The 14,703-nt window shown below is 60.5% G+C and overlaps 2 protein-coding genes across 3 annotated transcripts; one reads left to right on the top strand and one right to left on the bottom strand.

The window, feature by feature from the left end:
• Positions 1-259: 259 nt before the first annotated feature.
• On the bottom strand, positions 260-1,890 carry TIMM10B (translocase of inner mitochondrial membrane 10B). The gene is made up of 3 exons (XM_083436958.1): positions 1,762-1,890; positions 1,494-1,589; positions 260-1,399 (listed from the first exon to the last, which is right to left on the bottom strand). Exons 1-3 carry the CDS (start codon positions 1,789-1,791, stop codon positions 1,199-1,201), a joined length of 327 nt encoding a protein of 108 aa, XP_083293084.1. The 5' UTR covers positions 1,792-1,890; the 3' UTR covers positions 260-1,198.
• ARFIP2 (ARF interacting protein 2) lies at positions 1,866-9,399 on the top strand. 2 transcript variants are annotated; one of them, XM_083436690.1, is made up of 9 exons: positions 1,866-1,954; positions 4,491-4,598; positions 4,910-5,018; positions 5,428-5,523; positions 5,719-5,834; positions 6,361-6,582; positions 6,930-7,087; positions 7,223-7,397; positions 7,719-9,399. In XM_083436690.1, exons 2-9 carry the CDS (start codon positions 4,500-4,502, stop codon positions 7,872-7,874), a joined length of 1,131 nt encoding a protein of 376 aa, XP_083292816.1. In that variant the 5' UTR covers positions 1,866-1,954; positions 4,491-4,499; the 3' UTR covers positions 7,875-9,399. The 2 variants fall into 2 exon arrangements, with proteins under 2 accessions (XP_083292816.1, XP_083292817.1); XM_083436691.1 differs by lacking the exon at positions 5,428-5,523.
• The last annotated feature ends 5,304 nt before the right edge of the window (positions 9,400-14,703 follow it).

Genomic DNA, 14,703 nt, shown 5'->3' on the forward strand with positions numbered 1-14,703 from the left:
GACCCGGAAACTACAATCCAGAATGCGGCAACTACACTGGTGACTGGGAGCAGCCGCTGGGACCATAATATACCAGTCCTAATGGATCTTCACAGCCTCCCAGTATGTTTCCAAGCACAATTCAAAGTGTTAGAGCTGACCTGGACAGCAGGGGGGCCTTCTCGACAGCAACGTCCTCCCTGTGGAACGCCCTTCCATCAGATGCCAAGGAGATAAAGAACTATGCTACTTTTAGAAGACAGGTGAAGGCAGCCCTGTATTGGGAGGTTTTTAACATTTAATGTCTCACTGTGTTTTTCTATTCTGCTGGAAGCTACCCAGAGTAGCTGGGGGAACCCAGTCAGATGGGTGGGGCACAATTAATTAAATTATGTTTAGTAGTAGCACCAGCCCCACTGACAAGCAGCTGCTCTTAGGGGTTCCAGGCAGAGGTCTCTGTGAGCCAGCAGGGATTGAACCTGCAACCTTCTGGTCCTTCTTGGGAGACCCTTTGGTGCAGGAGCAGCAAGGCCCTTCCCCCATCCATGTGCCCTGCATTGTGTGCCAGATCTGCTCTTGGAGATCCATGTTTCCTTCTGCCAAATGTTTGATGGAACGGGGGGGGGGGGGGGCACATCTCCAAATGCCACACAGACAGCAACCTGCATTTGGTCCACATGAAGCGGCACCGTCCCTGCTTCAGGGGGTCACGGCTCATGTGGCGCAGTCCGTCCAGATCCCACCCACAAGCCATGCTGTGGTGGCCACGGCACCAGAATTCCCAGCAAACCCTTTTCTCAGGGGCCCACCCTGCTCAGCACCCACTACGTCAAATCAGAAATGGCAGGCGGTGAAGGGGGAGCTGGACCTGGAGGTGAGAAGGGAGCCTTGCTACTTCCAGCTGCCAACAAAGGAGCTCTGCTCTCCAGCTGAAGTGTCAAGGAGCAAGCAGAATGGAAATCACAAGGGAAAGCACCGCTGATGGCCAGCACAGCACTCTCACGCACAAGGTGTCCCAGAAAGTGGTTTTATTGTCCCCAGAAACGGCGTGCTCTGGGATGCTCCTGGAGAGATGGGCCCCGGAAGGAGCAGCTGCCCACGACGCCCCGGAGTCCAGTCTGGAGGGCAAGCGGCCCGGCGAGGGGCTCCCTGGAGCGGCAGCCACGAAGCAGCCCGGGGTCCGGGCGTCGCTGAGAGACCAAGCAGCCGGGAGGTGCCGTCAGGAGGCGCTGACCACGCCGGGCGCCGGCAGGGCGGGAGGCTCGGCGGGCGGGAGGGCCGCTTCCTGGGCGGCCTGGCCGGCGGCCTCGTAGTCGGAGATGCGGCGCTGGACGAGCGAGGGCATGAGGCGGACGTAGGCGGCCATCAGGCGGTGGTTGGAGCGCACCAGCTTCCCGGCGCAGCCGTCCAGGCAGCTCTCCTGCGGGGAGAGAGAGAGAGAGGGCTCAGCCCGGCGGGTCTCGGGGTCCCGGCGCCCCCTTCCCTCCCTCCCTCCCTCCCGGGGCAGCGCTCACCTCCTCGCCGGTCAGCGTCCGGTAGTTCAGGTTGGAGACGCAGCGCTGGAAGCAGAGCTCCGTCATCTGGTTGTAGGCCAGCAGGAAGTCGCGCAGCTGCAACGAACGACAAGGCCGAGCTGGGAGGGAGGGGAGGAAGGGACCCCGGCGCACCCCGCGCATCCCCACGAGCCCCACCGACGCGTGTCGCCCCGAAGAGAGTCTCCGCGGCTCCCCGCCTTCCGCCCCCCCGCCCGCGCCCCCTCCGCCGCCGCCGCCCGCCTCTCACGCCGCGCAGTTGCTGCTGCTGCTGCTCCATCTTCCTCCTCCTCTTCCTCCTCCTCCTCTCGGGGCTTCCGGGTCCACTTCCGGCCTGGCCGAGGCCCCTCCTCCTCCGGCGCCGGGGCGCGTGACGTCGTTTCCGGTGTGCCCGGGGCCCAACGCGGATCCGACGCCCGGAGCCTCCGGGAGCCGCCAGGCAGGTGCGCCGCCGAGCGGAGCGGGAGGGAGGCAGGCAGGGCGGGAGGCGGGAGCCGGAGCCGCGACGAGGCCGCTTCCCGGGCGGGGGAGGCTCATCTCCTCCTCCTCCCCTCGGCGGGGGACCCGGGCGCGCCCTCCTCCCGCCGGGGCCCGGGGGGGGGGCAGGCCGGGGGGGGGCGGGGTCGGCTCCCCCTCGGGGCCCCCAGGCCGGGGCCGCTTCCCTCCCCTCCGGGAGGGGGTCCTGCATCCGCCGGCCGGGCCGCCCCCCGCGCCCGCTCTCCACCTTCCCGGCAGCCCCCCGCCGGTCCCGATCCGCGGGGCCCCCGGGTGTGTGCTAAGGGGGGGCAGCCCAGGCCGAGAGGGCAGCCTGGCACGGCCGGCAGGTGCGCCCACCGGGCACGGCCTGCTTCTCCGGAGGGGCCGAGCGAAGCCGAGGCAGTGGGTGCCCTCGGGGCAAGGCTGGGGCTGAGGGCCGGGGGGGGGGCAGGTGGAACATGGCCAGAAGGGGGCGCCACTCCGCTCCCCTTGCCGCCCCGCATCTCCTCTGCAGCTGAGGCTGAGGGAGCCAGAGAGGGGGCTTGGGGGTCCCTGCTGGCTAAGAGGTCCTGAGCATGGGGGGGGGGGCTTCTGAAGGACAGAACGGCTCCCCTCTCCTCTCCAGCAACGCCATCATGGCAGGGGGGGGGGCCCTGGGGCAGGTTGTCTTGCTCAAACTCAGCTGCGGGAAGGAGGGAGGGTCCTGGCCAGATCTGGCGAGGGGTCTCGGTTGTGGGGCAGGAGATTCCGCCCTCCAAGCTGGCAGGCTCCCAGGGAAGTTCATAACAATACATTGCAGTTTACAGGTGTGTACCAGCTCCCTCCCCAATAAAACCCACAGTATTAAGCAAATACCCAAAAGCAAACCTGGCGCCTGGCCCTGCCCTTCCTGCCAAGGCTCCTCCGTGGCCACGTCAACCACCAGCCTGGAAAAAACTCTGCATGTTCCTGAAGTGGGGAGGGAGCTGTTCCCCCTCCCCCTCACCCCCCCACCCCAATGTATGTGCCAACGGGACCCTTGGAGGTGACACACCATGACTGCCCGCCAGTTATGAAAATAGGCTGACTGCATTGGGGGGGGGGGGAACTGAGGTTCCAGCAAGAAGGGGGGAGGGGCAGCATTGGGCCCCATCTCGGTCGGCTTGCAGGAGGTGCTGCCGCCCCCGCCAATTCTGCTTTGGAGGGTTGGGTGCTTGTGCCCCCCTGGATTTGGCTCCCTTGAGCTGATGCTCTCTGCTGTGTCTGTGGCTCCTTCCCCGCCTCAGGCGTGTGGGGCGGGTGGTGTGGCATCTCTGCCCGTGCCCCAGTGTGCTGGGCCCGTTGGCGGGACTTGTCACCCCAAACAACTTCTGCCCAAGGGGAGCGGCTGCCCAGGAAGGGGGAAGCCCAGTTCTTGAGAGACAAGAGGCGTCTTGGGGGCTGCCCCCTGCTGCATCCCGCTTCCTGCGTCCGTCTGCTGGGCAAGTCAATCTGGAACTCATTCTGGCAGGTTCCTGTTGAAGCCGCCCCCCAGGTTCCTGGATGAGGCTGGTGCCACTAGGAAGGTGACATGGTTTGTGCTGGATTGCCCCCCAGGGGGTGGCATTCTTCCTGGCACTATTGTTAAACTTTCTGACCTGGCCCAGAGGTGCCCTGGCTGTAGGTGGTTCTCTTGTGTTCTGGGTGGGGGCTGGCTCCCTTGTTATTCTGTCCACGTGCCTCCGATGTGTGCTGGGCCTGTTCTCTTCTCCTTTCTGCATTTGGGAGAAGAAAATGCCATGTGAGGCTGAGGGCAGCCCAGGCAGCTTCTTTCTCTGGGGGGGGGGGCTGCTGGGAATCTACGGGGTTTCAGGGGCTGTCGGGGAGTGATGGGGTGGAATTGGCACTAGGGGGCTGCCAGGTAGCAGGTAGCACATTCTTTTCCCTTTCCAAGAAAGGCTTTTTCGTACATTGAGGGGGAAACCAGGCCCACTTTGCTTTTTATTAAAACGCTGGTTCCAGTTGCACCTGAGAGCTCAAAGGAGGGAGAGAATGGAAGGGAGATTGGCACTGGGAGGGTTGCCAACGTGGGGCTCCTCTTGTGCTCCCTGGTTTCCCGCAGGCTCCTCTTGGCCCAGGTGGCCCACTGGCCAAATCCAGGCGCCAGGGAACAAGACTGGCATGCTCAGCAGAGCAGGTCTGGGAAGTGGCGTCCGCCTGGGGCCATCAGAAGGCAGCTCTTTGCTCCTGAAGACCTGGGGGTGTTTGCCCTGGGGTGTCCTGCTGCACTTTGCTCCTGCTGCCAGGCCCTCCCCCCAGGCATTGGGGGCAAGGAGGCGGGCTGCTCCCTCTTCCTTGGACTGGCATCTTGGCTGGTTGTGGGGGCTTCTCAGGAGGGGGGAGAAGGATCTAGGCTGCCTTATCTATTGACTGGGACCAGCATATGGGGTGGGGGTCTCGTACTCCAGAGATGGGGTGTGTGGACAGTGGAGCCCCTTCCTCTGCCCCTGGTGCCTGAGCCCCCCCTTTTTCTGGCCCCTCCAGACCCTGAGCATGACCGACGGGCTGATGAGCAAAGCAGCCACCATGGAGATCCCAATCCATGGCAACGGAGACTCCCGGCGTCTCGCTGAGGACGATGGTCTGGAGCAGGTAACAGGGAGGGGGTAAGAAGGGGGGGGTCCACTGATGTCCCGGGCGCAGTGTGTGGGGCTGGCAAGGGGGAGATTTCAGGGGGCTCTGTAAGCTGAGCTCTGATGGATATCAGGCGGGGAGGAAGTGGGACGCTTCACTTGCCTTTGGGACCCCCCCCCCCCATTCTAGCAGTCCAGTTTGACTCCCCGCAGGCCACTGGTTTTGGGGAAGCAGCCCTGCTGCAGAGCAGCCCCCCCGGTTGAGGGGGCCTGCCTGAAGCCCCCTCCCCTGGCGCTGGCCTCTGCCACGCTCCCTTTCTCCCGCTGCAGGACCTCCAGCAGGTGATGGTGTCGGGGCCCAACCTGAACGAGACCAGCATTGTTTCCGGGGGCTACGGGGGCACCGCCGAGGGCATCATCCCCACCAGCGCCATCAAAGGTCAGGCAGCCTAAGAGAATCGCCGTGCTGCGCTCTGCGCGGGGAGGAGGCCAATCTCTGCCCACAGCTGAGCCCTGCCTGCCCGCGAAGGGCGTCCCTCGGCCAAGCACCCGTCAGCAAGGCCCCCCCCGCCCCCTCCCTCGAGACGGGCCTCCTGCAGCCTCCCTTTCCCCTGACCCCAGGGATGAGGAAGCCACGTAGCTCAGCCAGCCCCTTGCCTGGGGAACTATGCCCGCCTCGTGCTCCTCTGGGAGCCTGGCATCGTGTGCTCATGCCACCCTGTCCGTGTCTGCCGCAGCTCATCAACCCCCCTGTGTTATCCTGCACCCCCTCCATGGCTCCCCCCCTCCTCCTCCCCCCCCCCGCCCGGTGCCCATCTCTGCCCTGCCTTGGGCCCCCTCCATTTCAGGCTCTCTTGTTCCATCTCACCCACCCCGAAGACCGCTCATCTCCCCCAGCCCGTCGGCTGCCAGCCGGATAGCCAGCCAGGCGGTTGCTGCCTCAGGTATTGCCCTGTCCCCTGCCCCCAAAAGCCCACCCCCTTGGGAGCGGTTGGGGTGCAGGCTTCCAGGGGAATGTAGGCGAGGCGGAGAGGTGTTTTCCTGCCTCCTCCTCCATGGGGTGGCTTGGCCTCCGGAGCATTGGGGGACCTGCCCCTTCCCCCTGCTCAGGAAGCCCCCTGCCCGCTCGGCCCTTGCAGGTTCCAGTTTGCACCAGCAGCACTCCAACCCGGCCCTGGCAGGCGAGGAGGCCACGCGGGGCATCGCCGTGGAGAAGTTTGATGTCGTCAAGAAGTGGGGCATCAACACCTACAAGGTGAGCGGGGAGGGGGCGTTGTGCTCAGCCCCAGCAAGAGGGGGCGCTGGTGGGGCTCAGCCTGAACCAGGCAGGTGCCCTCTTCCTCACGCGGATCGGTCTCTTGCTTCTGGATCGATCCCCTTTGGCCCGCCAGCAAGTCTCTGCCTTCCGGACCCCTCAGTGCCCTGCTTGGGGGGCTGCCTTGGGAGGCGGCACCAAAAGGCAGGGGGCAGCCACTAAGCCGCTGGTCAGCACCCACCCGAGGAGACCCTTGGCCCCCCTCCCAGAGGGCAGGAAGGGGGGGAACGGCCTTTTCGGCTGTGGCCCCTTTGCCCAAGGCTTTCCCGCGCACCTGCGCTTCCTCCGTCTGGCAGCTGAGCTCCGCACGCCCACACGCCCTTGCTGTTTTAAGTCCCTTGGGCAGCTTTAGTGATCCTGGGAAGGGACCCCAGGGGTCATCTAGCCCAACCCCTGCAGGGCGAGGGGATCTTCCGCTCCGGGCGAGGCCCCCCCCCCAGCTGCCCCTCCTCTTCTCCCTCCGCAGTGCACAAAGCAGCTCATCTCGGAGCGCTTTGGGAGGGGCTCTCGGACCGTCGACCTGGAGCTGGAGACGCAGATTGAGCTCCTGCGGGACACCAAGCGCAAGTACGAGAGCGTCCTGGGCCTGGCCAGGGCCCTCACCAACCACTTCTACAGCCTGGTGCAGACGCAGCACGCCCTGGCCGACGCCTTCTCCGACCTCAGCCAGAAGTCCCCAGAGCTGCAGGTGGGGGGGAGCGCGCCCCACGTCCTTTGGGCAGGGGGGAGGCAGCATGGCCCAGAGGCCAGGCGGAGGGGAGGCCCCCGTCCTGCCTCTGGGGCCGTTTCCACGGGCATCGGAAGCAAACGTCCTGGCCTGGCAGGGGAGCAGCCACAAGGCAGCCACACGCCCCCCAGGAACGGCCCCCCGCCTGGAGGGCTATGAAAGAGGGTTGGGCAAATGCGTGGGGCAGGAGAGAGCTATCCAACAGACTGTCCTTGGGCTCTCAAGTTCGGGGGGTCTTGCCTTTGGGGGCTGGCTTGTGGGGGGTCCGGGACGGCCAGCCCCCTTTTCAAGGCCCTCACCCCCCGCAGGAGGAGTTTGGCTACAACGCAGAGACCCAGAAGCTGCTGTGCAAGAACGGGGAGACCCTTCTGGGGGCCGTCAACTTCTTCGTCTCCAGCATCAACACGCTGGTCAACAAGACCATGGAGGACACGCTCATGACCGTCAAGCAGTACGAGACGGCCAGGTGGGGCCGTAAGCGGGGGGGGGAAGGGGGCAGCTCCAGGCAGGGCCCAGCAGATGCCCCGCTGCCAGTTGGCGGGCATCTGTCCAAGGGGTGGGAGTTGTGCCGCTGCTTTGACACTCCCCCCCCCCCATGCAGGCTGGAGTACGACGCCTACCGCACGGACCTGGAGGAGCTGAACTTGGGCCCTCGGGACGCCAGCACCCTCTGCCGCCTGGACGCCGCCCAGGCCCACTTCCAGGCCCACCGCGCCAAGTACGAGAAGCTGCGGGCAGACGTGGCCGTCAAGCTGAAGTTCTTGGAGGAGAACAAGGTGAGGGGGGGCTCCTGGCCAGAGGCCCCCACACTGGACTGTCCTCCATGCCTGGCTCCAGGAATCCCAGCCGGAGCATTCAAGGCCAGGCAAGAAGAGTCCAGGAGGGGCGCAAGGGGGGGGGCTTCCTTGGGTCGGGGGCGGGCAGCAGGAGGACCAAGCACCCCGGGGGGAGGAGTAAAGAAAGTCCTTCACGCAGCAGCACAGAGCTGAACTGCGGAAGCAGCGATGCCCTGCAGCCCCCCGAGATGCGTGGCCGGCCCTTGGGGGCTCCTGGGCTGCTCCAGGCGGCTCCTCTGATGCCCCCCCCCCCCGTTGCAGGTGAAGGTGATGCACAAGCAGCTGCTGCTCTTCCACAACGCCATCTCGGCCTACTTTGCCGGCAACCAGCAGCAGCTGGAGCAGACGCTCAAGCAGTTCAACATCAAGCTGAAGAGCCCCGGAGCAGAGAAGCCCTCGTGGCTGGAGGAGCCGTGAACTGCCGGCCCCCTCCCCCGGCCCCCCTCCCCGGCCCCCCGCTCCCGTCATGGACCTGGACTCTGCGGGGAGGGGGCTGAGCTCAGGCGCCCCCCTTGCTGCTCCTGCGCCCCCTCGCCCCCCTCTGGAGCCGAAGAGGCCGGCCGGGTGAGGAGGGGGCCCTGGCCGGCAGAAACAGTCTCTCCTCTCTCCCCCACCAGCTTTTCCTGCGGCTGCTTGAGGGGCAGGGGACTCTCCCCCCACCCCAGATGTTGCTCTTGGCTCTGGAGAAGGGGCCCCGCCTCCACCACCTCCTCCGGGCCCCCCGGGCCGGCACTTTGGACACACTCCATGGTGGTGCTGGTGGGAAGCAGCCACAAAAGAGGGGCTGGCATTTAGGGGAGAGGGGGATGCGGGGTCCTCCCTCTTGCCACAAGGCAGCTCCAGCCCCACACTACACATTTCTTGGCCCCCCTTCCTGGCATAAACAGAGGGGGGGGCGTCATCCTCTGGCCCCCAGCTGCTGTTCTGCTCTAGTACTTTTCTCACGGGGGGGTGAAGTGGGGGTCCTGCGTTTGGGCAGCTCTGACCTCTCCCTACTTGTGCTCCAAATTGTGGCAGTGGGGGGGAGCTGTGCGCAGGAGGCCTCAGTCTGGATGTGCTGCTATTGGGGTGGGGGGTGAATGTGAGGTCCCAAGCTGGGATTCCCCCCCCCCTCCCAGTATGGACCAAAAAGTAGCATGGCTTCAGCCTTGCGGGGAGGGGGGGATGTGTGTGTGTGTGTGTGTGCGTGTGTGTGCGTGCGTGTGTGTGTGTGTGTGTTTTACGGCCAGTACCCCTGTGTTGTGTTCCCAGGTGAGGGGGGTGGAGGCAGGGGGGCACCAGGTGAAGGAATGGGTGCTTCTCCCTGCTGGGTCCCCCAACCCACTCTGTAAAAATTCCAGAATAAACGGTACGAATCAGAGCCTGCCATGCTCCTGTTGCTGACGCCAGGGGAGCCCTCATCCTGGCACACTCCTACTCTGTGGCAGGGCCCCCCCATCATTCCTCTTGATGTGTGTGGGATGGGGGGTGCAGGCAGGGGAGGGCTGCCAGGCAGGCAGCAGGAGGAGGCGCCCAGCAAGACCCCCATATCGCAGGGGGTGGTCTAGAAAACCCTTTGGGTCCCTTCTCATTCTGTCCTCCTCTCCGTCTTGTCTCTCCGTTGAAGCCTGCCTGGTCTGGCCGCTGCATTGGAGGAAGCGGGGGGCCAGGGAGGGCCTGCCTCTCTCCCCTGGGGGTCAGCCAGATGCCCTCACAAAGCTCACTCCCAGGAGGGTCTCCTGCCCTCCCCTCGAGAGACCCTCTGGCTCTCCTTCCAGCTCCCCCAGCTCCAGATCAGCAGCCGAGGCCCCCTCCCCATGTAGCCTGTTGCGTTTCAGTCGAAGAAGCATGACTTCCATTACTAAGGAATGATGGAGAGATCCCGGAGGAGGAGGAGGAGCGGGTGACCTTGGAGACAATCAAAAGGGTTGCGTAGAAATAAAGTGCAATGTTCTGTTTCTAACTGGAGAAAAGCTCTTATGTGGGGATCCCTCCTTATGTGGGGACCTTCTTCTGCGGGAGAATTCCCTCTGGGGCACACCGTGGGGGGGGGGGGCAAGAGAGCTGGCCAAAGCTGCCTCAGCTGACCTGAGAGTGGACTGGAAGAGTCAAGTCCTCCTCTTCTTCCTGGGAGGGAGCCGGCTGGCCTTGCTGCCGCCCAGAGATGTCAGGGAAGCAGCAAAGGAGCTTACGGTAAGCGCAGAGCCAAGTTCCCAGTTCCAGCCTCAACTGGCTAATCTGGAGAAAGCAAAGGCAGCTGTGCTGGCTCCTTTGTTCTCAGAATAGTGCCAAGGTGACCTCTTGAGGTTCGAGAGAGAAGTGGGAGGAAGCTGTGGAACAGGATGCCACCTAGGAAGTTGCCTGAGCAGCAGGGAGCTCAGCTCAAGAGCTGAGAAGCACAGGGACAGCCAGGCCTCTTTCCTGTGCAGACTTTCACAAGCACCCAAACCTCCAGTGTAAACCCCCTTTGTTGCCTGGGGAGGGGGGTGTCTGGTTTTTGCATGATTTGCCACTTGTCCTGCCCACCCTTGTGTGGCTCCTGCAAGGTTGCCTTCACCCAGCTCAATGTAATTCAGTTCCTCCTGCAGCCAGGCAGGTGCCCATGGGGGGGGGGTGTCTCTGAGCTGGAGGTCCTGATCTGGCCCCTGGCCCCCTCTCTTCCACCTGGGAGACTTGTCCTGTGGGGGACACAAGGACCTGCCCCGCCTGACACTCGTGGAGCTGCTCCCTTTGAGCAAAAAGCTGGAGTGCTCTCGAGTTCAGTTGTTAAAAAAGACTAGGAAAGGGCCTTGAAAGAGGTGTCTAAAATTATGCATGGTGTGGAGAAAGTGGATAGAGAAAACATGCGCGCGCACACACACACACCAGGATGCTAGGCCATGAGAAGCACCAGTCCAGCATCCTGCTCTCGCAGCCAACGGGATGCTCTTGGGAAGCCAGCGACCAGCACCTGCTCCTCCTGCGGCCGCATCTGGGAGTCAGAGGGATGTTGCCCCTGACAGGAGGGAGCACAGCACCTGCCTGTGGGGGGGACACTGGAGGAGGGCGCCATCCCTTGGCCTGCTAGAAGAAATGCCTTCCCCATCCGGACTCTTCACTTCCTTGGTTGCCTGCAGCTTGTTCTTTTATACAGTGGTACCTCGGGACGCGGGTGGCGCTGTGGGTAAAAGCCTCAGCACCTAGGGCTTGCCGATCAAGAGGTCGGCGGTTCGAATCCCCGAAGCGGGGTGCGCTCCCGTTGTTCGGTCCCAGCGCCTGCCAACCTAGCAGTTCGAAAGCACTCTCGGGTGCAAGTAGATAAATAGGGACCGCTTACTAGCGGGAAGGTAAACGGCGTTTCCGTGTGTGGCTCTGGCTCGCCAGAGCAGCTTTGTCACACTGCCCACGTGACCCGGAGGTGTCTCCGGACAGCGCTGGCCTCTTTGAGTGAGATGGGCGCACAACCCTAGAGTCTGTCAAGACTGGCCCGTACGGGCAGGGGTACCTTACCTCGGGTTAAGAACTGAATTCGTTCTGGAGGTCCATTCTTAACCTGAAACTGTTCTTAACCTGAGGCACCACTTCAGCTAATGGGGCCTCCCACTGCCGCCACGCAATTTTTATTCATTCTGATGCAAAGTTCTTAACCTGAGGTACTATTTCTTGGTTAGCGGAGTCTGTAACCTGAAGCGTCTGTAACCCGAGGTACCACTGTACATTTGCTTAGTCTATCCTTAACAATACTTGGCCACCACATTTCTGGGGACAGGTGTAGCTGGACTGTTAATTTCCAGGATCCCCCCGAATCCCTTTTTAAAAATGGGTGTTGCATTGGCTGCTTTCCAGTTCTCAGGCTGATCCAAGGAACGGGGTACATTTTTTAAAAAAGACAATTGACAGTTTCACATTTGAATTCTTAGAGAATCCTTGAGTGGGTCAGTTTCCTAGAATTCACCTCTCGTCGCTGCTTCCTGCCTCAGTTCCTTAGACGACCTTTCTGCAAATGTTAGTCCAGGCACTGGGATCTGCTCTGTATCTCATGTTGCAGCTTCTCTGCAATCTCCTTATCCTCCTTTGGCACACCTTGGACTCCCAGGTCATCCCAGGGCCCAACTGCCACCATAGCCAGTCTCCTGCTACTAATACATTTACAGAATTTGTTGTCGCTCTTAATGTCTTCAGCAATGTGCTCCTCAGTTTCAGTTTTGCCAGCCCTTTCTGTCTGCTTGCACCTGTTTCATTTTTTTGCGATAGTTTGAGTTCCTTTTTCTTCTTTTCATTTGGACAAGACTTCATTTCCCAAGAGAAGCCTTCTTGCCTCCAATAGCTTTGACGCTAGTTACAGTTAGGTAGCCGTGTTGGTCTTCCATAGTTGAAACAAAACATAATAAATAAAATTAAATTTAAAAATTCCTTCCCGTAGCACCTTAGAGACCTTAGAGCAGGGGCGTCAAACTCAAATTCATCGGGGGCCGCATCAGCAGTTTGGTCACCCTCAAAGGGCCGGATGACATCCCCTTTATGCACAAGGAGGAAGATGGTAGCTAAAATATAACTCATTCTCTTTGAAGGCATGCAGGCATAGATGGAAGGGGGTATTAGTTCTCCGCAAAGGTCGAGGACCCCAACATACACTCATGTAAGAAAACTTTTAGGTGCAGCTGCCCCCCATTGAGAGGAACAAGCATCCTCACCCAGGAAGAATGGCAGATGAAGCTGATGGACTACATGGAAATGGCAGAAATGACTGGCAGAATCCGAGACCAGGGAGAAGAGTTGGTGGAAGAAGATTGGAAAAAATTTAAAGTATATTTACAGAAATACTGCAAAATTAAGGAATGTTAGAAGAATACTGGAATGAAATTGTATGGTTTTAGCAGAAATGTTATAAAGAATTAAGCAAAAACTGATTGTTAATGGGCTAAAGTGGAAAATTTAAAGTTAGACTGTGTTAAGATAAATTATAGAACAAAAAATTGAGAAAGAGGGAAAGGATTTGCTGAATTGGCTAATTTGAACTAGAATGCAAAAAAGGAGGTGTGAGGAAGTCGAGGAAATAAGTAAATGAAAGATAAAGATATGGAAATTGGATGTGTTTTTAAATGTTTTTGTTTTTTCTTGTTTTGATGTATTGTTTTTTCTTTCTATTCTCGGTGTATTGTTTGTTAATCTTTTATTGCTTTTTTCTTATACTTTTTTCTGTAACTATAAAACTTCTAATTAATATTATTTTAAAAAAAGAAAGGAACAAGCGTCCTTCCGCTATGTACAGCCTCCCTCGATTTCCCACTCCCGCTTAAACATCAGCCCACAGCCCCACATAAAGGCAAACCACTCTTTAACATTCAAGTGTGTGTGATTAAAAGAAGCAATTTGCTATCATTCCCCTCCACACACACACACTTTGTAAATATGGGGAACAGATAAATGACGTCTAAGGGTTAGGTTTCATCCTTTATTCCCCAAGGAGGAGGGACGTAAATACTTAAAATAGGGAGGCGCCTTTTCTCTCTGTGTTTTTTTTCTTTTCTTTTCCCTTTTGGGCAGGCGATAGAGCAAGTAGGTCTTAGGGAGTGGGTGGGGTCGGGCTTGACTTCCACACCTGCGAAGGTAAACGGAGGGAGATAACGGGGTGAGACGCGGGGGGGGGGGGCGTGGAGGAGAAGATATGAGATTGGAGGGAAAGAAACCTTGCAGCCCAACAAAAGCAGATAAACGTGCTAAGCCTCCAGCTTGCCCACAAAGGCGACTCCTCTTCCTCCTCTTGTGTGTGTGTTGCTGCTGCTGCGACACGGCTACTATTTACCCCTCAGGGAATCGGTTGATTAAAAGCACATTTCTATGCCACGGAATACATAAAATCTGTACGGTGGCAGTACCAAAGAATGTAAAAGGAAGGAAAGAGTCTCTCTCTCTCCTCCACCCCCCCCCCACTTCCTCACCTGGGCACGCAGCTGGGTGAGCTCCGGTCCACCTCCCAGGTGGCGTAAAGGTTCATCTGGACCGGGCGCCCCCCTGCCGTCGCCGCCGCGCCTGACCCGGGAGCCCCCGAGCCGCCTCCCCCCGGGGCCAGAGAGCCTCCTCTGGGGCCAGGAGCGGCCGGCTGAGACAACGAAGGCGCCGCCGCCGGAGGAGGAGCAGGACGCGGCGCCAGTTGCTGCTGCTGTAGCACTGCCGTCGGCGGCGGAGGCTGCCCTGAAAGGCTCTGTGCAGCCGGGGACTCCGAAGAAGGTGAGGCACTGGATGCTGGCTGGTGCAGCGAAGGCGTGAGTGAGCCCCGCTGGCCGCCGAGCGCCCCTCTCTCCGCCATAGCTGAGGAGGAGGACGACGGCGACGAGAGTCTCCCTCAATCCCCGCCAGCGCCTCAGCCGCCACCTTCTTTCCCCTTCAGCCGCGCGAGAATAAAAGGTGAAGGCTGGCGGCCGGTGGCGGCTACACGGGCCACATGACGAGGTCTGGCGGGCCGGATTCGGCCCGCGGGCCTTGTGTTTGACACCCGTGCCTTAGAGTTAGTTATTGGTATGAGCTTTCGTGTGCACGCACACTCCTTCAGATACCTATTTGACTCTGCTCATTAACCATGCTGGCATCCTCTCGGCGTCTTTCCTGGTCTGCAGTATACACCAGCTGAGCTCCTAGTGTGTCTTGGGAGGCAGGGGGGGGGGGTCACCAGCTTGGATGGCTCTGAAAGAGGAGGGGCAAATTCAAGATTGCAACAACAGGATATCATAAAAGGAGGAATCCTGCTACCTGCAATCTCTGAGAGCCTCACCATAAAATGCCTGAGGTTCCTTCACAAATTGGCAGCCAGGCCTCCCCCCCCCCCCGGACTCCCTCGCCTATTGCAGGCCCCAAAAGAAGAGGGGGAGAGGATCACTTGTGGGGCTCGGGCAGGAGGCCAGGAGAGAAGCAGGAGCCCCACGGCCTCCACCCCAAAGGCCTTGGTTGGTGGGGGCACTACAGGGAGAGCTCCAAGAAACGCCCCCCCCCCCCATATCTCGGTTCCTTGGAAAGGAGCGGCCGGGAGCACGTCGAGACACGCCGAAGGAAGCAGAGCCCAGTCCTGCCACGTCCAGCAGACCGCGGCCAAGCAGTGGCATGCGGAAGGCGGGCTAAGGGGCCCCTGCAGGACCCAGGAGTCCGGCCGCTCCCTCTCTTGTAGTCCCGCCTCCCTCCCGCTGGGGGGCGGGAAGCACAGCAGGGATGAAGCCTATTTGTAGGTCGGGGTGTGGCGCACACCTTAATATCATCTCTGAAAGAAAACCAACAGCCCCTCTTGTGACGGAGT

Source organism: Podarcis tiliguerta (genome assembly GCF_965153285.1).
Source record: "Podarcis tiliguerta genome assembly, chromosome: 4".
NCBI classification, from domain to species: Eukaryota; Metazoa; Chordata; class Lepidosauria; order Squamata; family Lacertidae; genus Podarcis; species Podarcis tiliguerta.

What these genes read in the sequence shown, in the direction of transcription:
- TIMM10B (XM_083436958.1), bottom strand. Translation starts at nt 1,791, where the DNA reads ATGGAGCAGCAGCAGCAGCAACTGCGCGGC. An exon ending in AGCAGCAGCAACTGCGCGGC is followed by an intron (nt 1,590 to 1,761) that starts GTGAGAGGCGGG and finishes CGTTCGTTGCAG; the next exon opens with CTGCGCGACTTCCTGCTGGC. An exon ending in GGACGCTGACCGGCGAGGAG is followed by an intron (nt 1,400 to 1,493) that starts GTGAGCGCTGCC and finishes CTCTCCCCGCAG; the next exon opens with GAGAGCTGCCTGGACGGCTG.
- ARFIP2 (XM_083436690.1), top strand. Translation starts at nt 4,500, where the DNA reads ATGACCGACGGGCTGATGAGCAAAGCAGCCACCATGGAGATCCCAATC. An exon ending in CCCCACCAGCGCCATCAAAG is followed by an intron (nt 5,019 to 5,427) that starts GTCAGGCAGCCT and finishes CCTCCATTTCAG; the next exon opens with GCTCTCTTGTTCCATCTCAC. An exon ending in AGTTCTTGGAGGAGAACAAG is followed by an intron (nt 7,398 to 7,718) that starts GTGAGGGGGGGC and finishes CCCCCGTTGCAG; the next exon opens with GTGAAGGTGATGCACAAGCA.